This window comes from Cebus imitator, unplaced genomic scaffold (genome assembly GCF_001604975.1).
Source record: "Cebus imitator isolate Cc_AM_T3 unplaced genomic scaffold, Cebus_imitator-1.0 Scaffold23, whole genome shotgun sequence".
Taxonomy (NCBI): domain Eukaryota; kingdom Metazoa; phylum Chordata; class Mammalia; order Primates; family Cebidae; genus Cebus; species Cebus imitator.
The window spans coordinates 2,415,166-2,438,718 of NW_016107338.1; the positions used below are offsets into that span (position 1 = coordinate 2,415,166).

At 36.2% G+C, this 23,553-nt stretch overlaps 1 protein-coding gene across 6 annotated transcripts in view; it reads right to left on the bottom strand.

Annotated features, from left to right (window-relative positions):
• Positions 1-23,553, bottom strand: part of ZNF638 (zinc finger protein 638) — a 159,171-nt gene that overhangs the window by 59,300 nt on the left and 76,318 nt on the right. For all 6 annotated transcript variants that reach the window (XM_017521991.2, XM_037736138.1, XM_017521994.2 and 3 more), the window contains exons 2-8: positions 21,998-23,516; positions 17,093-17,154; positions 9,776-9,814; positions 8,694-8,998; positions 7,189-7,466; positions 4,671-4,817; positions 3,198-3,320 (exon numbers count right to left, since the gene is read on the bottom strand). In XM_017521991.2, coding sequence (XP_017377480.2) covers positions 3,198-3,320; positions 4,671-4,817; positions 7,189-7,466; positions 8,694-8,998; positions 9,776-9,814; positions 17,093-17,154; positions 21,998-23,516 — 2,473 coding nt within the window. The remainder of the gene's footprint in view (positions 1-3,197; positions 3,321-4,670; positions 4,818-7,188; positions 7,467-8,693; positions 8,999-9,775; positions 9,815-17,092; positions 17,155-21,997; positions 23,517-23,553) is intronic.

The following is a 23,553-nucleotide window of genomic DNA, read 5'->3' on the forward strand; positions in this document are numbered from 1 at the left end:
AAAAAAAAAAAAAAAGATACAGACAACTCACTAAAACAGTTGATATAGCTAACAATTACATAAAAAGATGAAGTTCATGAATAATCAGAAAGATGCAAATTAAAATTAGTATCATTTAAGCTGAAGAAATTAAAATGCTGTAATGCTTTCATAAATTACCAGGGAGTAAATTATTAGTTATTTAGTGAGCAAACTTGCATTATCCATTACTACGCATTCTATAAACCTACAATTCCATTGAGTAGGTATCACCTTAAAAAACATTATCATAAATGTCAAAAGATGGCCTGTGAAGGTATAAAAGGTGTTAACTAAAGTTCTATTTCTAGAAATAACCCAAATATCAATCAGTTAGGAATTGGTAAAATATCTGTAGTATACTCAGAGAAATACCATAAAGAAGTTAAAGAGAACGAGGAAAATCTAAATATATTAACAGGCTTAGACTACCAAATCAAATTATTGAGAAATGTGTGCTATAGAACCCCTATAAAGTGGGCATTCCACAGCAAGTAGAAAAATTAAATTAATACAATACATAGCTGAGTGGAGCAAAATGGTAGAAGCATACAGTGTTTATCCCAACCCCAGCAGGAACACCAAATTTTAACTATCTACACACAGACAAAGGCATCATCACAACCACCAAATATCAGGTGAGCAATCACACTACCTGGTTTTAACCGTTATCACTGAAAGAAGTATTGAACAGGGTAGGAGAGACAGCCTTGAATCCCTGATAGCATACCTCCCGCATCTGGCCCCACAACATTGACAGAGTCTGTGCACTTTGGGAAGGGACAGTGCAGTAACTGGGGGACTTTACACTGAACTCAGAGCTGCTGTCACAGCAGACAGCAAAGCCATGTCGGGCTCAGCCAGCACCCATGCACTGAAGTAGCCTTTGGACTAGACCTTGCCAAAAAGGAATCACCAATCCCAGCAATAAGAACCTGAATTTCTTGGCAAGTTTCACCACCATGGGCTAAAGCGCTCCAACGTCTTAGGTAAACCTGCAAGACAGTCTAGGACACAAGGAGTGCAACTTCTAGGCAACCCTTATGGCTGGGGCTGGGATTAGAGCCAGTGGACCAAGGGAGGTGCCACCTGGGAAAACTGGATATCCATATGTATGAATGAACCTGGAACCCTCTCTCTCACCATATACAAAAATCAAATAAAAATAGATTACAGACTTTTACCTAAGATCTCAAACTATGAAACTACCACAAAAATATTGGAGGAATTCTTCAGAACAACAGTCTGGGCAAAAATTTCTTCTGTAAGACTCCACAAGCATAGGCAAATGCTGCACAAAAATGGACAAATGGGACAACATCAAGTTAAAAGCTTCTGCAGAGCAAAGCAAACAACACAGACAACCCACAAAATGAGAGAAAACATTTGCAAACTATCCATCTGACAAGGGACTAATAACCAGAATATATAAGGAACTCAAGCCTCTACAGGGAAAAAAAATCTAATAATCCGATTTTAAAAAAATGGGCAAAAGATCTGAAAAACATTTCTCAAAAGACAACACACAAATGACAAAAGGGCACATTAAACACTGATCATCAGAGAAACGCAAATCAAAACTACAATGAGATATCATCTTACCCTAGCTAAAATGGCTTTTATCCAAAAGATAGGCAAAAACAAATGCTGGCCAGGATGTGGAGAAAAAAGGGAACCCTAAGTACATAGTTGGTGGGAATGTAAATTAGTACAACCACTATGGAGAGCAGTTTGGAGGCTCCTAAAAAAACTAAAAATAGGATATACCATACAATCCAGCAATCCCACTACTGGGTATATACCCAAAAGAAAAGAAATCTGTATATCAAAGAGATATCTGCACTCCCATGTTTCTTGATGCAGCGTTCCCATTAGCTAAGATATTTGGAAGCAACCTAAGTGTCCATTAACAGATGAATCAAGAAAATGTGGTACATATACACAGTGCAGTACTATTCAGCCCTAAAATAGAATGAGATTCAGTTATTTAAAATAACATAGATAGAACTGGAAGTCATTATGTTAAGTGAAATAAGACAGGCACAGAAAGACAAAGGTAACATGTTCCCACTATTTCTGGGATCTAAAAAAATCCCACAAATTTGTGGGATCTAAACCAACTGAACTCATGGACATAGAAGGTAGAAGGATGGTTATGAGGCTGGGAAGGCTATCTATATACCCAAAATAGTAGGAGGTAGGAGGTAATAGAGGGTAGTAGGAGGCAGGGGGTAGGAGGGGATAATTAATGGGTAGACCCCCCAAAAAAACATGATCATTAAGACCTAGTATTAGCAAGCACAACAGGGTGACTATAGTAAAAAATACTTTAATGGTACATTTTTAAGCAATTAAAAGAGTATAACTGGATTGTTTGATACACAAAGAATGGTTGAGAGGATATATATCCCATTTTCCATAATGTGATTATTACATACTGCATGCCTGTATCTAAATATAATGTATATTCCTACCCCACAAAAATTAAAAACAAGAACATTTTTAAGATACAAATATTTTGTCAACACCCTATTAAAGGAAACAGACACACACACACACACACACACACACACACACTCACTCACTTACAGGTGAGATATATATACAACTTTTTACTTAACATAAATCTCATTCTTAAAGGATAATTTAATTCTATAGATATTATCTATGGACATATAAATTGAAGCATACAAATGATCTAGAAAGATTAAAGTTATAAAAGTTGATACTTCTAAGGAAGTAAAAGCCCAAAGAATGTACACTCTGTGATTTTGTTTATATAAAGTTGAAAACAGGCAAAACTCAATTATGGTATCAGAAATCAAGTTAGTGGTTACCTGTGAGAAGAAGGGAGGGTGTAAGAATTGGGAAGATATAAGCAAGGGACTTCCAGGACACTGTCAATGTTCTGTTTTGTGACCTAGGTACCGGATTCACAGATGTTTGCTATTTTTGTGCTATATAAGTATTTTCTCCTAGTCTGTTGTTATTTAATACTGTATATACCACTATATAAGTATGAAGAAGTTTTAATTTCAACATACCTGAAATAATGCACATATAACCTGTTGAGCTAATATTTATGTTTCTATGCGTATTTCTGTATGTACGCCATACTTAAGCAAAAAAGTTAAGCTAAACAACAGTGATAAAATATTTAAGACCTAAATCCAGTTTACCTGTGCTTTTTTCTTTCCTGGAACACATACTTTCACATTTTTTCCTTTTATCATAAGAGGTGTTGTTTCAATGTGCTTCATGATTGCAGTAATTGCCTCTTTAAATTCCATTTCTAGGTAAGCCTAAAATGAAATTTATTCCATCATTTGTCACAAACCTACCTTTACAAGTTCCTGCATTTTAAAATGGACTAATTCTTTATTTTGTAACATCAAACCATTCAATTACCTCAAGTCATGGTTGTTCTTGCCTGTCTTTTTATTTTGCTCAAGTGTAATTTGATTAAGGATGTTTCACACATGAAATGGACATTTAACCTTAAAGAATTTCTATACCACTACCAAGATTAAAAAAAAAAAATCCAGGCAGGCTCATGGAACAAGAGGAAATGAGAATACATCAGTGAACAATAGGAGGGAAGGGAAGAGATGGTCCAGCTTTGTGGTAGGGCTGACATTTTAAAGGCTTCTTGCAACAAAGACAACACTATGTTCCCTGTCCTGACTCACAACTTAAAAATTTTTTCTTAATTTTTAAAAAAATTGAGACTGGGTCTTGCTATGCTGCCCAGGCAGCTCAATCAATCCTCCAGCCTTGGCCTCGCAAAGTACCGGGATTATAGGCTTGAGCCACCACACCTGGCCCTACCTCACAATTTTTTTTTTTTTTTTTTGAGACAATTTTACTCTGTTGTCCATGCTGAAGTGCAGTGGCGCAATCGTGGGTCACTGCAACATCCACCTCCAGGGTTCAAGAGATTTTCCTGCCTCAATCTCCCAAGTAGCTGGGATTACAGGTGCCCGCCACTATGCCCAGCTAATTTTTATATTTTTAGTAAAGACGGGATTTCACCATGCTGGCCAGGCTGGTCTCAAACTCCTGACCTCAGGGTGATCTACCTGCCTCTGCCTCCCAAAGTGTTGGGGTTACAGGCATGAGCCAACTCACCCGGCCTTAACTCACTATTTTATATTGTGCTTAAAGATTGTTCACAGTTCTTAACTTTCATCACGTGAGTTATAGGAATAGAACCCACAGACAATACTTACCATACAAGGAAATAATTTGTTTTAGTATAAACTTACTGGTGTTCTAAAGCAATGACTGGCAAACTATGGCACACTACCTATTTTTGTAAATAGTTTTTTTGAACACACCATGCTTGCTCATTTATATACTACTTATAGTTGTTTTTGTACTAGAATGGCAGAGCACAGCAGTTGAGATCCTATAGCTGGCTCATAAAACCAAAAATATTTATCTGGCCCTTTGCAGAAAAAGTGGGCAAACCCTTGTATTAAAGGATATAAAATATTATTTTGGGGCCTTGTTCATTCACATCCAAACATTTCTATAAATCTCAAAAAACAAATATACATGCAGTACAAGCAGCTAAGAGACCCAACAGCAGTTAATAGAATCATTAAAGCAATTACTTGGTATGAATTTTTACCACAGACTAAACGGCTCACCTCCTTTCTATATGGAACAATCAAGACATCATTCACTTTCCCAAATGGTTGAAATAATTTTCTAACATCTTCTTCAGTACAACCATCCTCTGGTAATTCAGATATAAGAAGAACCGAACCACAATGCAATGATTGTTCTTTCCGAAGCTATTTTTGGAGTGAAAGAAAATTTAAAATAAACCAAATTAAGCTACAATGTACAGTAATAATTTTCTATATAATTTCTTCTACAACTAATATTAGTACATTAAAGGGTCTTTTCCAAATATTTTACCCATTTTTCTTTTTCCTTCACCACCCCTATTTACCCAATTTTTAAAATCATGATTTTACAATTTTAACACTTGATTTTAAATGCAAAAGCAAAGTGGTAAGAAATACTATTTATATTTTTAAACCCAGAAATGGTTTATAGGTGCTCTTTTCTGTTTACAGCATCTTATAGCAAAGAAGATCTATGGAATGGTCCAAGGCCATTAGAGAAAAGTTTTCTAAGAAACTACATGGCCCATCAACAAGTGAAGCTGAAATCACTTCACTTGCTCACCCTCTCTTCTAATAATTGAAAATGATCTCTTGACGGATATGTTTTTAAAAATTCATATATAATGCATACCATCTGAATACACTATAGTACCAACTTTACCACCTATGTTAAAAATTAGAGCCAGACATGGTGGCTCATACCTGTATCCCAGTGCTTTGGGAGACCAAGACAGAAATATCACCTGAGGCCAGGAGTTCAAGACCAGGATGGGCAACATACTAAGACCCTATCTCTATTAAAAAAAAAAAAATTTTAAACACCCAGGTGGGTGTGGTGGTGTATACCTGTACACTTAGTTACCTGGGAGCCTGAGGCACGAGGATACTTGAGCTCAGAAATTTGAGGCTGCAGTGAATTATGACTGCGCCACTGCAATTCAGCCTGGGTGACAGAGCGAGACCCCATCTCCCAAAAAAAAAAAATTTTTCTTTTTTACTAAATAAGAAAACTTTTAAAAAAGTTCCACTGCCACCAAACTACAAGTCTTGAAACAAAATGAAAAGAACTTTATATATATTAATAATCTTTTAAGACTAATTCAGCCTCTTCAGAATTGTCCCCTATATTCAAAAATTTCTTCCCAATGCTCTTCAAAATTCTGTACTTACTGGTTGATTATTTTAAGTTTATCTTTCTAAATATAAGTTCTTTGGGGCAGGGAACAGCAGATGCTGAAAGTCTTTAATGTATTTAGATACTGAGGAGAGCAATGTATACCATACCTAATTACCTGAAGACTAATTGATAATAAAATATACAAAATATTTGATAATTGGGCCTATTAGGATTTTCTCTGAAGACAGTCTCTTGATGTTTTAATATATTATTTAATAGTGATTTAATAAACATATGTAATAAAACAATACCTCAGCATTGTAACCAATGCATTACAATCAAAATACACCAATAAATCAGTACAAAAAACTACATTTTACACTGTACAACAGAGTATTTGACTTCTGAACTGTACCACAAAAAGTATAGAAGAGATGAATAATGATCAATTCTCAGGAGAGGCTCACTCTTACACCTTACAAAAAAAGATTACAAAAGCTCAGTAACGCTGCTGGTGATTATTTAGTTTCCCAATCAGAGAGCAAAACTTATCACAATAATCTTTTGAGGCCAGCCAAAAATGCCAAACCATCAAAATGTTCTCTTTTGACACATCAAATACAAACCACTGGCATTCCTAAGCTACAAGATTTTGAACTTTGGACTTTTACTATATTCATAAGAAAAACCAGTGAAATACTCCATACTGAAATCATTTAACAATTCATGATTTCAAAGTTACTGGAAATACGGAATTAAAAAGTTAAGACAACTTCGTTTTTCTTGAGATAGGGTCTCTCTCTATAGCCCAGCTTGGAGTGTAGTAGTGTGATCTCAGCTCACTGTAACCTCTGCCTCCCAGGTGGGTTCAAGTGATCCTCCTATCTGAGCCTCCCATGGCCTGGGACTATAGGTGCCTGCCACCATGCCCGGCTCATTTTGATATTCTGTTATTTTTGGAGAGAGGGGGTTTCACCATTTGCTCTGGCTGGTCTCAAACTCTTAAGCTCAAGTGATCCACCCCACTTGGTGTCCCAAAGTGCTGGGATTCAGGCATGAGCTACCATGCCAGGCAACAACTTTTTATTCTGTTTGTCATAGCAAATGTATGAATACTTGCACTAACAAAGATTTACAAAGCCAGGCATAGTGGCTCACGCACTTAAGGAGGCTGACATGGAAGGAGTGATTGCCTGACCCCAGCCTGAGCAACACGGCAAGATCCCATCTCTACAAAAAAATAAAAACTTACCCAAGCATGGTGGCTGTGCTGCCACCACGCCTGTTGTGCCAGCTACTCCGGAAGTAGAGGTAGGAGGATCACTTGAGCCCAGGAGATAGAGGCTACAGTGAGCCAGCCATGTTTGCACCACTACACTCTGTATCTCCAAAAATAATTACTAATTAAACAATTACCTTTCGCTGGAGAGAAACAGCTTTATCAGACACCGGTTTACATTCTGGCGAAGTATCATCTTCAAGATTCTTTGATTTACAACGAACAGAATGTCCTCCTAGATTTGAATCGCTCTTTGAAGTACTTGTAGATTTAACTGATGGTTTTGTTCCACTGCCAGTTTTAGGCTTTTGTGCTGGTGAATGTCCCTTATCAATAGCTTCAAGATGCTTCTGTTTATTAAATTCTGTCCCATGCCCAGGTTGTTGTACTACATCTTCTAATGCCTTTTTCCTATCTAGTGAAAAGACAAAAAAAACAATTTCAATTGAAAAAAAATTAAAGTAGGAGCCATCTCGTGACATAATTTTAAAAATATAGAGCTATTCTCAAGCTAAACAGGGAGCACACAGATGAAAAAAATCTAGCCTTTATTCACTCAGAAGGCTTTTACATGAAGAAGTTCCTTTATTCAGTAAGCTTCCCTTATACCAGTGATCCTCAAAGTTTTGGTTTCAAGTTGCTTTACACTTACTGAAGACTCCAAAGATTTGTGTTATATTTATTGATATTTACCATATCAGAAATATAAAATTTAAAAATACTTATTAATTCATATATTAGGTTGTTGCACAAGTAATTGCAGTTTTTACCACTGAAAGTAATGGCAAAAAAGTAAACTCCCATATTAATGTAAATCTTTCTATAAAAACCATCCATAATTCCCAAAACAAAATTAGTGAAATGAGTAGCACTATTGTACCTTCTTCCAAACATTTTAATGTTGTGCTTAAAAGAAAAAATCTAAATTCTTCTATCTGCTTCTGGATATAGAAAATCCAGCCTCATGCAAATATGTAACTAGAAAAAAGAAGACCTCACAGAACTCTTAAAACATCTTGGGGACCCCACTCGGTCATTGCTTATGTAATTAAAAGTATTTTCATTTGAATTCAGCATTTTAGAATATACTAGATACAGTAAGACCTGTTAAAAGTATTACTTTTTTATTTTTCAGACCAGTGAGGTGAAGCAGTGGGAGTGTCAAAGGACCTCAGATATTAACTATGATTTCTTTCATTGTAGAAAGATGGTGTGTGTGTATGTGTGTGTGTGTGTGTGTCTGTGTGTGTCTGTGTGTGTGTGTGTGTGTGTGTGTGTGTATGTGAGCGCGCGCGTGCACGCGCTATTTCTGAAAGGGTCATTAAATCAGCATTAAGTCACAGGTTAAAAATAATAATTTCAAAAACATTTAAAATTAATCCATGGAATTCTATAATCAATTATTAAAGTAAACTAAGATGTTTCTACCATCCTTGGTTTTTAAACACGATGTTGGTAGACACATATATTCACACACATTTTTTTGCCAAGTGACTAGAGGGAGTAACTCTGTGGGATGTGGGTCAGATTTCATTTAGCAATTCTAAAATTTAATAAAATGGAACATTTCTCAAAATCCTAAAAAAAAGACATTTAAAAATTTAGTCAAAATAAGTACATTATTTCATGGCCATCAGTGTACCTGATGATCTCACTGATCTCCTGGATATCCTTTCGGGGCTAGCTGATCGAAAGCATTTTGGACTACCCCTAAATGGATTTTTAATTCGATATGGTGAACGGGATCTGGATCTGGATCTGGATCTGTATCTAGAAATGAAACGATGGCAAATTCTTGGACTTCGACTTCTTGGTCTATACATGTAACGCATTGGGCTTCGAGATCGACGGATTCTGTGACTTGAGCTTGATCTTCTAGAACGCCTAGGACTGGGGGAATGAGAACGTCTTCGTGGAGTTTCATTTTCTTTTCTATTACCCTCATTTCTGTAAGCAGGGGGAAAAAAAGTCAGTGATTAGCAATTTAATGTAAATTTAAATGATACTAAATGACAGAAGTACTTACTTAAAAACAGACTGTTAACAGTATCAAACTCTGATAAAAGATATGTACTTAAAACAAAAATCTGTTTGTTATGATGTGATTCAGCCTTATAGGTGAGTAAGAAACAATCAGAGCAGTTTATCAGCCATCCAAACTGCTGGGATGTCTGTTTTCTAGTTTACAGATGAATATGATAATGAACTTCTCTAGTTTTTCCTGCACCAATATTATATCCAATTATATTTTTAAAGTATTAAATTATGTAAAGAATTTAGGAAATGATTTACATAAACAGATGTATTAAATAATTTTTTCCTGAAAGATTATGCCATCTATAAATATGATTTGATTTCTATATGTGTGCATACACCCATAAATTGAGTAGGATCCCCTAGGGGATACAGAACTTAATAATACCACTCCTAGCATTCAAGGCATTTACAACAGAAGATGTCATAAACATAAAATAATAATGTCAGAATAAAATATTTTCAGAAAAGATTAAAGAAAGTAGTTCGGGGAGGGGCTGTATCACATTTAAGCTGGAATAAGAAAGATTTCACATTTAAGCTGGAATAAGAAAGATTCATAGAGGTTTTTGCATTTGCCTACTGTTTAAATTGCAAAAATAGAACCCAAAAGAATCACTTTCTTAAAATTAAGTGTTCACTTTTAAAAGATAATTAAGTTTTCATAATATTACTATTTTTCAAAATTACCTTCTTGATGGAAGGATCTCAGGATTCCAATCAGGATACCTATTTTGAAAATAAACAATATTAACTAAGAGCTAAAATAAGACTATAAGGCTCAATTAATCTTTACTGGAAATAAAATATTTTAAGTATTTAATTCAATAAATAATCAAAGTATTATGCTAATGGGTGTATCAGGGAAACACATTCCCCATACTTTAAGGCCTAAACACTTATTTAAGTAAAATGGCCAGTACATACACAAACATGTTAGAGATACAAGATAAAAGCTTAGGTTAAGGGTTAAAAAAGAGAAGACAATTCATCTACTTTACAGAACTCTAGAAAACACCACTCTTATCATATTCTATGTGGCAACTCACAGAATACAACATGAATGGTGCCCCTTAACTTATGCCAATTGGTACTCACAGAGATATATCCCGTAAGAGGAATCAGGAGAGAATTCATAGAAAATGTGGCTTTTCAAGTAGCCCTTAAAAAGATCTATTAATAGGCATGGATCAGGTTAGATTTCATGCAGTGGCAATACATAAACTAAGATTGGAGGCAAAACATAGGTGTTTTGTTTCAGGAACTGTCTAGCTGCAGCATAGAAATGATAAAAAGGAATTATAAAGGGGGAAACTTGGACAGGTTGTCTGTTGACTCAGGTAGAGACAAATTATGAAGAGCCTTGAAATCAGGTAACGATGTTACACAAAGGAAAAAACAATGGGAAGTTAATGAACATTTACAAGACGGGATAACAGGAATGTTCTCAGAATAAGTGTAAAGGAATATCTGGAATTAGAAAAAAAGGTAAGAGCTGAGATATTTAGAAATCAGGCATGTAGAAGCCACAATTATAGCCCTAAGAGTGAGACTAATACAAGATGGAGTTTATAGAAAAAAAGAGAGCCGAGATAGAATCTTAATGCACATCAACAACTGTAAAGCAGACAAAGAAAAAAAAGATTAAGGAGTAATCACAGAAAGAAAAACCAGTAGGAGAAACAGCAATATCACAGAAGCCTAAGAAAAAGGCTGTGTCTTCACTCTCAACTTCTAGAAAATCTGAACTCTGACAGGCATTTGGACAAGTTGATTGTATTAAATAAATAAATCACTACATTTAAGAATACAATTTCAGTAGCAAGACGAAAGCCAGGTAAGGAAATGGAGGCAGCAAACTTCTTACAAATCACCTAGTAGGAAAATAAAGTTAGGTCAAAATTTAGTAAAATAGTTTGTCTTGATTGCTATTTGCCTCAGACATTGTTAATGAGCTAACCCCACAGCAATTCTCAATTCCCTTTTCCCTTGTTTGTCTTTATTACAACGACTAAAAAAAGCTAAATATCTGCTTTCCCACTATCTCTAGAAGATAGCCAGTGATAGGTTCTAACCAATGGGACATAGGTACAAAACCCCCAGGAGACATCTGAGAAAGCTTCTGCCTCATTCTTCATACTTTGAGAATAGACATCCTGTCTAGACGACTTTTTAATTATGAGAGGACAAGCTATGAAGACAAAAAAGCTAACTTTAATCCAATATACCCATCACCTAGTGTCAACAATTCCCAATATATGGATTGTGTTCCATCTATTTCTACACTTTTAAAAACTTTCATTGCCCTGTACCGTCCAGAAAGATAAATTCCTAGTCTTATAGTGATTCAAAGTAAATCCTTTATAATCAAACAAAACTGGGTTTCACCGTAGGTGCTGTCATTTAATGGCTATTAAACTTAAGGCCAGTTACGTAGTTTGTGTAAGCCTTAGCTTTCTCACATGTATATGCTGGAAATGACAGTGATTAACAACACATGAAAGTTATTAAATTTCCAGAGCTCTCTAGTTTATGGTTCACAAAGTTTGAAGATTATTATTCAAGAGTTACTAATTATCGTTGGGCACGATGGCTCATGCCTGCAATCCCAACACTTGGGAGGCTGAGGTAGGCAGATCACACTTGAGTTCAGGAGTTTGAGACCAGCTTAGGCAACCCTGTCTCTACCAAAAATACAAAAAAATTAGCCAAGCGTGGTGGCACTTGCCAGTGGTCCTAGCTATTCAGGAGGCCGAGGTGAGAGAATCACTTGAACCCAGGAGGTGGAGGTTGCAGTGAGCTGAGAGAGTTAGTAATAATATTGTTGATTTTCACTAGGTTCAGCTTCACCAGTTTAGCCTGTTCACGAGGTAACACATGTTCTCATCTCTGCTGCTCAGGGCAGAAAGATAAAGCATAAATATATTCTGCAAGCAGAATTTGGAAACACCTCTATACTGCCCAACTAGTCAAAAATGTGCTACAGAAGCAGTAACGCTCCTAATATAGGTGGTATAACATAATTTTTAAGAGTAAGGACCTGGTAACTGATGTTATCTTTGTCCCAATGTGATGCAATAAATACACACATCACCTATGAAGTATTTGCAACAAAAATGTTCTCAGTGAATTTAATGCTAAGGAAACAAATAGGAAACTATAAAAAGTGGGACATTCAACAAGACAAGTTTCCTGGGCATTTCAAGGAAAAAGTCAACACTGTAAAAACACCCTCCTTGAACAACAACAAAAAAAAAGATGACAAAACAAAAAACAAAACAAAGAGTAGGCTATTCTAGATTAAAAGAGACCATAATACATAAATCTTAACTGAATACTAGATGGGGGGTATGGATGGGGCAGAAAAGAAGAGTTATTTAAGGCATTCTGGAAACAAATGGGAAAATATGAATTCTGTTTATATGTTATAAGGCATTGTGGAATTATTAATCTATTTAAACGTGTTGTATCAGGTTATGCAGAACAATGTCCTTACTCTTAGAAGATAGAAGCATTTAGAAATGATGTCTCATAATGTCTGCAATTTATTTTCAAATAGTTCAGAAACAAAATGTATGAAGATATAATAAGGCAAATATTAACAACTGATGAATACAGATGAAGAATATACATTTTTCTTCCTTTTTCCCTTGAATATTTATTCTGAAAAAATTTTAAGCCATAAAAAAGTAGAAGGGATGGTAAATAAAGGTCCATAGGTTAAACTAGTTCTGATTAACTATTTGCTGCATGATGATAGAAAAACTGTCTCTGTGCCTCAGCTCTCTCACTGATAAAATCAGGAATAATCCTTATACTTAACACTTCGTAGGTGTTTCTGAAGACTAAATCAATTATGTAAAGTACTCAGAATGCCCAGCAAACAATAAGCATAGTATAATTACCTATTTTTAATAGTAAAATTCTGATTCACTATATCTTTCCTCAACTACTCATGTCATAATCCAGAAAGATCCAATAAAGCCAGAGAGAATAAGCCATAAGAAACACAGTAACTATCTAAATATGTATCAATGGAGGAATGAGTAGAAATAAGGTATATCCACATTAACGCAGCTTAAAAGCATAAAGAATGCAGATCCCAAGCACCTAACCAAATCTTACTTATTATTTTGCAGTGGAGAGAAAGTAATGAAGCAATTATTCAAGAGCATACAACCTGAATGTGATGGTTAATTTGAGGTGTCGACTAGATTGAGGGATGCTTAATGACTGGTGAGGCATTGTTTCTTGGCGTGGCTGTGAGGGTGTTTCCAGTGAAGACTGGTTTGTGAGTCAGTGAGCTGAGTAAGGAAAATCTGCCCTTAATGTGTGCGAGCATCATGCCATAGCATAGGCTGGGAGCCCAGATGGCACAGATAGACGGAAGAAGGTGGAATTCCCTCTCTCCACCCCTCCTTCCCTCAGAGCGAGATGCCCTTCTACTCCTTGCCCTTGGACATCAGAACTCCAAGTTCTTGGGCCTTTGGTCTATATGACTTGCATCAGCAGGCTCCTGGGTTTCTAGGGCTTTCTGTCTCAGACTGGGAATTATGCTATCAGCTTCCTTGGTTTGGAAGTTTTTGAATTTAGACTGAGCCACACTACCAGAAACCAAGGGTCTTCAACATGCAGACAGAATATTGTGGGACTTCTCAGCCTCCATAACTGTATAAGCCAATTCCCCTAGTAAATCCCCTCTCACATATCAATACACAGGGATATCTTGGAAATATGTAGATTGAGTTCTAGAACATCACACTAAGCAAGTCATGTAAGTTTTTTGGTTTCCTAGTGCAAACAGAAATTATGTTTAGACTATACCAGTCTATTAAGTATACAATAGTATGTTTTTAAAATGGTACATAAATTAATTAAAAATACTTCATTGCTAAAAAATACTATAATGAGCCTTCAGCAAGTCAAAATCAAAGGTCACTGATCACAGGCTGCCATAACAGGTATAATAATAATGAAAAAGTCTGAAATACTGTGAGAATTACCTCCCAAAATGTGACTCAGGAACACAAAATGAGCACATGCTGTTAGAAAAATGGTACCAATAGGAAAGAGTCCTGACTGGCCCAGTAGAGACAAGGGAAGGAGGCCCTGGATCTGCCACTGTAATCAGAGTGAGGTCAGGTGAAGAATAATGTGCAGAAGGTGAAGAAACTATGAAGGCATCATGAGACCTGGTTAGGAGACACAGCCTGGAGAATTATGAAAGATACACTGTTGTTTTAAATTTCAAACCACAGTTACCTGTGTAACTAAAGAACCCTTAAGTCTCACAATAGGAAAAAGTGGAAACTGACCCAGAGGATACCAGATTGAAGGATATATCCAATTGCAGTTCCCACCAGCATACAGGTACTAATAACACTGTTCATTTTCAGCTTCAGCTCTTGATTGCTTTTGGCAGCAAAAGCATGCTCAAGGGCCAGATGAGACAGCGATTTGATATTAGGAGATGATTAAGATGGATTCTTGAATGATGCTCCCCAAAAGATACATACATACATATGTCCCAATCCCTGGAACTTGTGAATGTTACCTGATTTGGAAAAGGATCTTTGCAGATATAATTAAACTAAAACTCTTGAGATGAAATAATCTTCGATTATACAATGGGCCCGAGATCCAACAGCCAGTGTCCTTATAATAGGAGGACAGACGGAGGTTTGAGAGAAGGGGTGTGAAGACAGTAGCAGAGATGGGATTGATGGGCTACAAGCTAAGGAAGGCCAACGACTGTCCCTAGTCACTAGAAGCTAGGAGAGAGGCATGGAATAGATTCTCCCCTGAGCCTTGGAAGGGAGTGTGGCCCAGCTAACATCATGATTTCAGGCTTCTGGACTCCAAAACTGTGAGAGAATAAATTTCTATTAAGTCAAAAAAAAGAAAAAGAAAAAAGAAAAATAGCACCAACAGACTTGACACAGGGTTTTCACAATCTTTCAATTTGTAAAAAAGCGAAATTACATGAAATATAATAAATCAAAGTGCAATAAAATAAGGTATGCTTATATATGTCTCCCCTATTGGTCTCTCTGGAGAGACCTAATACACTTGACATGGCTAAAAAATAAAAAGTAGTGTAGAACATTAAAGTAGCAGGCATGGAAAGTAAATGTTTTAAATCAGGGTCCTATGTGCATGAAAAAAATAATAGCCTTACCTATACTTAGGTATATGCTGTTTGCTCAAGTAAATTAACGTAGCTATAATCCTCCTACTAGCATGAATAAATAGCTGGCTCCCAACCAAATAAAAATTCACCTTCATTAAAAGACATCCCACTGGGTTACCTGTGGGAAAATGTTGCTTAGGAGAGATTTTCCATTTTTGACTGTATTCCTTACAGTGACAGTAAGGCATATCCAATTCAAGCAATAAATTATCTCCCCATGATAACCTATGTTTGTCTGCACAGTATCTATGTAGGAAACTAACCCCAATTTCTAGTCTTAGTGTGTAAGGTCCAGGTGCAGCTTATCTCACTCTTGACACCAGTAGACATATGACAAAAACCGAAGTGTAGTACCCTACTCCCATAGCTACTATAATGGGTTTAGGGATGGACAACTAACCCAAAGTGAACCAAGAGTCAAAACAAGGACTTCTGCTGGAGTTACGGAGAAAGAAGTGTTCTAAAGTAAAAAGGTGAGATAGGAGAGGCATATATTCTCAGGACCTCCCGAGGCTGTGTCACAGGGTGAGGGGTTAGGGGAGGGAAAAAAAAAAACCCTTCTAGAAATGCCAGCTATACAGATCACTTACATCCAAAACCATGGGGTCCATTTTGCTATGTGAAAGAAGTGTGTCCAAGATTTCATAAGGCCAATGCAAAAGACAACAGCTAAGAAATAAGTATTTCTGACACTGAATTTTGTTTGAGCATCCAATACAGCTGCTCCTGAAACTATTAATAGAACCACCAAACTCATTTAACCTTCCCAGTCAATCGAGCTTACAAATTCTTACTTTAAAAAAAAAATTTTTTTTGAAACAGGATGTCGTCCAGGTTAGACTGCAGTGGTGCAATCATGACTCACTAAAGCCTCTATCTCCCATGATCAAGTGATACTCCCACCTCAGCCTCCCACATATTTTAACTACAGATATGTACCACCATGCCTGGCTGATTCTTTTATTTTTATTTTTGGTAGAGAAGAGATCTTGCTATGTTGGCCAGGCTGAACTCCTGAGCTCCAGCAAGCCTACCTGCCTTAGCCTCTCAAAGTGCTGAGATTACAGGCATGGGCCACTGCAACTGATTTGCAACTTTAATCACTTACAACCAGAAGGATTCTCATTATAATAATCTCAAATCCATTTGCCTATGAACATGTTACCGTCAGTCTGGTGGCTAGGAACTATTTAATGGTACTAGGGAAAGCAGAGTTTAATTTTATGTTATTCCAAGGGATACTGGAACTTAGTGTTAAAATAACACTTTTAACCTTTATGGCCAGTAAGGAAACCTTCACAAATGCCCTGTTTTAGAGAAAAAAAAGGTGGAAGAATTGAAGAGCCAAGACTGAGGAACCAAGACATCTAGCTTTTTCATCCCTTACTTAAGGTATATTCTGAAAACTGGTTCTAAGATGGAGAACAGCATTAGGTCCCAAATTAAATGCTGGTGTTTGGTTTGCACTGATTTTCAGTTACTTATCCTATGGAAAGGGGTGAAGTTAGGAGAAAGAAAGGATACCTGCTCTGATATAGATAAAAGATCGTGGGAAAGGTAAGCCAGCAAAGAATGAATTAATGACATAAAAAGTTTACCTACCGGGAATTAAGTTAGAAAAGTGCCAGAGCAAAGGATATATTCAATTCTATCATTTTAGAAAAATATTAAATATACTTCCACAAAACTCATATTTTAAAAAGACAACTTTCTAAAAATATTTTTCTCCAAAGTATACTAAAAATATTAACAGTCATATCTGAACATTAACTATTTTGTAAATATGCTATCTAAAATAAAGAAAAAAATGTTCTTACTGTTGACGTAACTGTCGACAGCTCTCAATATGAGTAGACGTATTTTGATGCTGAATCCAATCCTATTGTAAAAGGAGAAAAGTGTCGAAATTAGAATATTCCTCATGTTGACTAACGAACGAGGCTTTTAAAAAAGACAAGAATACATCTTTTTCAAAAATTAAACAAATGTAGTTTTTGGCTACTCAAATTTTCACAAACAAAAATTAAAGGTCTTGAAACAAATGTACTTAATACCATACCTCATTGATCCCATTTGAAAATATTTTAGTACAGAAAACATTTTAAATATCATATCCATGGATGCTCATTTTGAAATCAATATATAAACTTGGAGAAAATAAAAGCATGGATCAGCAAAAACTTATTGCAAAAAACACCATACCAGAAAACACCAAAAATTCTATAAGTGAAATGGTATCTGTGAAACAGTATCTTCAAAATACAGTATTTCAATGACGAATACCTCTAAAATTCATGGTAACAACATCAACAATCAAAAAATGCTACCTCATAGGCCAGTACCATTCCATACAAGGTACTCACTATTTTGGTAAATGAGATTAGTAAAAATACGGGAAAAATGCTGCTGATCAATCTATTTTCAAAATTTAAAGGTAACAACATTTCAAAGATACAATATCCCTTACATATTGAGCTTTACAATTAACAAAATGTTTTCTTATACATAACTTCATTTACAAATAAATCTGTCCTAAAATTACAATCTGTACCCATAAATAGCTCTGGAAGATACATCTGGATTTAAAAGAAAAAAAAAAGCCAATACAGTTTTCAAAGATACAGTTTCCAAAGTGAAACAATTAGTTAAAAGCAGTATGTATGTTACTCTAAGTTTCACTATTCCTCCAGGACTTGGAAAAGCAGAAAACTTACTAAATAACTCTGTATTTCAAAACTTTGCTTAAGGAAAATGTGATTATTTGTTTCCATTTCAAACACATTTTAGTTTAGGTCATTGCTAAAGAACTATAAGTTTCCACAGGTGAAATCACAGTTGACAATTTTAGATTCTGCCTTGGCAAGAACCATCTGAAAGAAGGTACACTGATTTGCAGTGCAATGCTCAGCATCACTTTAAACCCAGCAACAAGGTATGACAAATCCTAAACTATTTCATTAAGCCATGAAACTGATTGTAGACTACAAAAAAGAAATGTTTGTACATCCTGTTTAGTAATACAAATAGAAAGCTAGAAGAGATTGGCAGTTAAAAGTCTCTAGTGGTACTAAAACCCGTATTTTTAATGTTAACTGGACACTTTACATCAAACAGACACACTGGTGCAGGCAGTAGGTTGGGCATGATTTATTTGAACCATAAAGTGTTTTATCTGAATACGTTGCCAACATTTAATAATCCAGAGATTTTAATCCCAAGTCCAGATTTCCAGCTTTTCTTGAAAAAATAGGATGATACAGTAATATAGGATACCATTCTTATAGCAACTATCAGCTGACGATGATGGCTGCCCTATTTAGGACATACTCTCCTCACATACAACACACATTCTCTTACTGCACTTTTAACAGGCTTGCTTCACAAATTGACATTACTTGCTTTAACCTCAGTAAATACACCTATCCTGCCCCAATTTCTAGACTCTCTGGCAAAAGTACCCACATTAGATAATGGTCCAAAAGCAGCACTGCCTCCCCAGAGAAAAAGTGAAAATTACCTACTAAGGAGGAGGCTCTGCAAGGACTGTATAGAATTAGGCAGGCTCAGGATGAAACTGAAAATACCTACCCGTATCAGGGCTCACTTATTAGTCTCAACAATTTTTTACTGTCAGTACTTTCTCAAACTGGATTATTTCAGTCATTACGACACAGACCCTAAACCAAGGGAAGTTTTTCCTTTAAAATCTGAACCCCAATTTAACAAGCAAATACATTTCACATTCTCAAAGTACATCTTCACAGGTATAATTTCAGAGACTCAAAGGTGGGAAATATACACATTGTCAGATTTACTCAGTAGAAAAAAGTTTGCAGTTGGTAATTTACATTTATTGGCTTCATATTTATGTCATATATATATATATATATATACACACACACACACACGAACATTTACGAGGCAGCAAAATATATCACAGAAATGAGAAGTAGTTTGTACCATCAAAATCCCCATCTTCTCAAATCTCTATCATCTGGCCATTTAGCAATGAAAAATTCTTTACTTAGATGAGCCCCATTCTGTTGTGCTGTTAAAAGGGGTGTGTGTGTGTGTGTGTGTGTGTGTTGTGTGTGTGTTTAACGGCAATCTATGTGAGTTCTAATGATTACTAAATGATTTTCTCTCCTCTCAATTCTTTACTTTTACCCTATTAACCCAGGTTTTTACCATCTTATACTTGAACAATTAGAGAAGCTTCCAAGTGGAGGTCCTCCTCCATATCATCTCATCTCTATCTACCCTGCATACTTCAGTCAGGTCTCCCTAAAATATACTTTAAACATGTCACTTCACTTATCAACAAACTCATTTAGCTTTCTAATGCCTCCCACCTCAAGTCTAAACTCCTAGGCTAGCTCTTCAAGGCCTTTCATACTTATTTCTCTAATATGCTCATCACTCTTTCCCAACTGCCTCCTACCACAATGAAATGTAGTCTCCTCTCTGGACCTTTGCCTCTCTGTATATCGTTGCCATCCCTCCTCCTTTTTAATTTTTTTATTTTTTTTTAGATGGAGTCACTCTGTCACCCAGGTTGGAGTGCATTGGCGAGATCACCCGGGTTCAAGCAATTCTCCTGCCTCAGCCTCCTAAGCAGCTAGGATTACAGGCATGTGCCATCATGCCCAGCTAATTTTTGTATTTTTAGCAGAGACAAGTTTAACCATGTTGGTCAGGCTGGTCTCGAACTCCTGACCTCGTGATCCGCCCAACTAGGCCTCCCAAAGTGCTGGGATTACAAGCGTGAGCCACCACGCCCGGCCCCCTCCTCCTCTTTATACAGGCATATCTAAAGCCTCTTTATCATTCAAGATCCATCTTCAACCTACTCCATGAAGTCTTCTCTACCACATTATTCTAGTCAAGATAGACTTAGTGCATTTAGTAACTGACATTCCATTAGTCTAACTAGGCTATAAAAGTCTTTTGATGTCAGAATGCATATTTATAATTTTTAAACACATACCGCTACAAATACAATAGTTAAAATAATTATTAAATTGGTAAATTGGTAATGATTACATCAGTAAATTGATGATGCTGGCCTGAGTGATACACGCCTGAAATCAACATAGAAATATTACATCTCTGTCCCCTACAGCATATCCAAACAAGTTAAATATACAAAACCACTTGTTGCCTTCTAATTGTTTTAAATGTCTCAGGAGTATAATTTTTCTCCTCAATAGGACTGGATAAACTGCTTAATAACATCTAAAATTTTACACAGTTCCTTATTTCTGCCCCAGTACCTAATTGGAGTCAAGTACAAAACCGGTATCCATAAGTACATACTAAATTAAATGTATATCTTTTCTACTATACAGAATACAAATTAAAACTTCAAGTTCTTTATTTAAAGATGTATTTTTTGGGATTCATCATGATTAATTAAAAGTTTAAAATAAATTTTAAAATTATGTGGTACGCCCAGTCATAAGAATACAGAGACTAATACCCAATTCACTACTTAGGCCAGGGCTACTTACAGATTACAATTAGGTGATATGAACTATTCTAAAACTTTTTCCCTTGTAAGGACTTTGCTATCCCTTCTGATGGAATAAGGCAACTATTATTTTAACAGAATTTGGCACAGCTGGCTGAAATGGGATCGAATCCTGCTTTCTTTCACTGAAGTTAACTTTAAGAAACAAACAACAGATCTAATTATCAGAATCATGTTGATAAAAACCTGGTGAGTGAGTAATGAAAAGAAAATCAAAAGGCAGCACTGCAAGAAGAAAAGAACAAGAACATTAGCACCTATAGATTTTTAAGCCTAAGTATACAACCAATTCCTGACCATGGCCTTGAATCAAAGCTTTTTCCCATGTTAGTACATTCCCTCCTGACTCTTTACAATCTGACTCAATAAATCACATTGGTAAATAGAAGAAACAGTGCTTGCCAAACACAGATAAATAAAATTTACTTGGAAATTCCTGCTCAAATCTACCAATGATTACTACCTAATAGTATGTTCTATATTATAGTACACTTGACTACCTCTGCAAAATACTTCCTTCTAACTATACTATTAAGTACCTAAATCTTTATTTTTTAAAGAATTTTCTCTTCAAATTTCTGTCATTTAACTCTATAATTAGTGCACCTTGACTTATTTTTGCTATGAAGTTATTTTAGAAAGCTTCTTCTCAAAAAAAACACTAAAAATCACTAGTCTACATATGTAAAGTCAGGAAATATTTAAATCAGCATTGTCTTTATCCCAAGACAAGTATATACGTGCAAGGCCGTTAATATAATGTCTCTTAAATGTGTGAATTACAAATGGGTTATACCATCTCTTAAGTATAAATGGGTTATACTATCTCTTTGTAGTTTTATACTAACAGATCCTTTTAGAGAAAGGTAATTCCATGTTAACATTGTCTTGTGAAGTACACAGTTTATGTTATATAAATTTTACGTTGTGTTAAGTGGGATAACTAAAAGTTTAAAATAAATGGACAAACTATTAATATATGGTGTGCCCAGTCATAGGAATACAGTAAGCCTAACACTGAATTCAGTACTAAGGCCAGGGCTACTCAAGATTACAACTAATATTGAGGTTGCAATTTAAATTACCTTCTGCCATTTCCTTAATGTCTAGTTAACAGCAGCATACATATTAGAACTTAGAGAAAACTTTGGCGCTGAGCATCATACAGTGATCTTTTTTTAAAAACACTCACCTTCAAATGACTACATTCTACGTTACACAGAGAACACAAATGTGGAAATATTCTTGGAGACGCTGCATAATAATCATTCATCATAGAAGGAGTTGGAAGTCTCTTCATTTTCTGGGCATCAGCATGTGAAAATTTTGGTAGCCAGGATGCTTTCACAATACCAAAGGGAGACCGAATGGGAATGTCAGTCTGTGACTGATAATTCTTTTTACTTCCTCTTGATCCAACATGTACATTAGATGAATTAATCACAGGCTCATGTGGGATCCGCTCTTGTTGGCTTACAGTTGAAATTAATTCTGACGAAAACGGTTGCTGGTTCATAGACGGAGGAATCAGGGATTGATTCATTGTCTGGCTAACTGTTTGGTTAATGGATGGGTTGACAGATTTTATAGGTTCAAGGACTGACTGTCCTCCCGAAATGTGTAAGCCTGACATCTTGGTTCCACTCTCAACTGGGAAAAAGGACCGATTATTGGAGGACTCACCAGGGAAATCCATTTGGTGAAATACATCTTCAACAGGAAACATAGAATTACATATCACATTTGGATTGGGAACAGATGCAGAAATGCTCTGCTGTGACTGAAATTCATTCTCAACCTCATCAGTTGGAATTTCAGGATCATAAATACGTACTTCAAGTGGATCTTCTGTGTAGCCATATTTGCTTGCATGCCCATAATCAATCACATTACTTGAAACTGCTTCACTACCAAGTGTTTCTTTATTTCTGCTCTGAGAAGGTAAATTAGGTAATCTGCGCCCCATTTTTCGCATTCTTATATCCCTCAAAATTAATGGCATATTTTCCGGAGTTAGTTGTTCATCAGGATAGCGACTAAGTTCTTCTAGGTCTTCATTAGATAATCCAAAACTTGCTAAGATACTTGAGGCACTCTCTTTAGTATAGCGGCTCTGTACTTTGGGACTCTGCTCTGTAACCTGTGTTATGGAACTCTGTTTCACTGCCACTGATGCAGATATATGAGGCTCATCATCCCACCGGCTACCGTGAGGCTTCCCCTTCTTCTGTTGTGCTTCATGAAAATCCAGTTTTTCTTTGGTCAATCTTGGATCAGTTCTGTGTTGAGTTACCTGAACATTCATTCTCTGGGGTCCCATGTTCTGATAAGATTCATGGCCAGCAAATCTGTGTGGAATTCCACGGGCTCTCCCTGCTGGGTAAAATCTTGGGAGACCCATAGATCCAGGCCTCATAAATGGTCCTGGAGGCCTCATCCCAGAAGGGTTAGGTGCTCGTGGCCTTTGAAGTGGAAAGTCTCCTCGAGGATTAAACCTGGGTCTCGACATGGCTATTTTCAAGAAAGCCTGATTTAATAAAGTATAAGGTGGTGTTGAACCATGTGAGGCAACGGCATTCAGCTGCTGAAGCGCCAACTGAGTCTTAATCTGAGCAAAGTGCAAAGGAGATGGGCCCAACAGAAGTGGGTTTGCAATGCCCAGGTTCAAGGAATTCACAAGTGGTGCGAAATTTTCCAAGAATAACACAAAGCTGAAAGTTAAAACACAAACATTAGATCATTTTAACT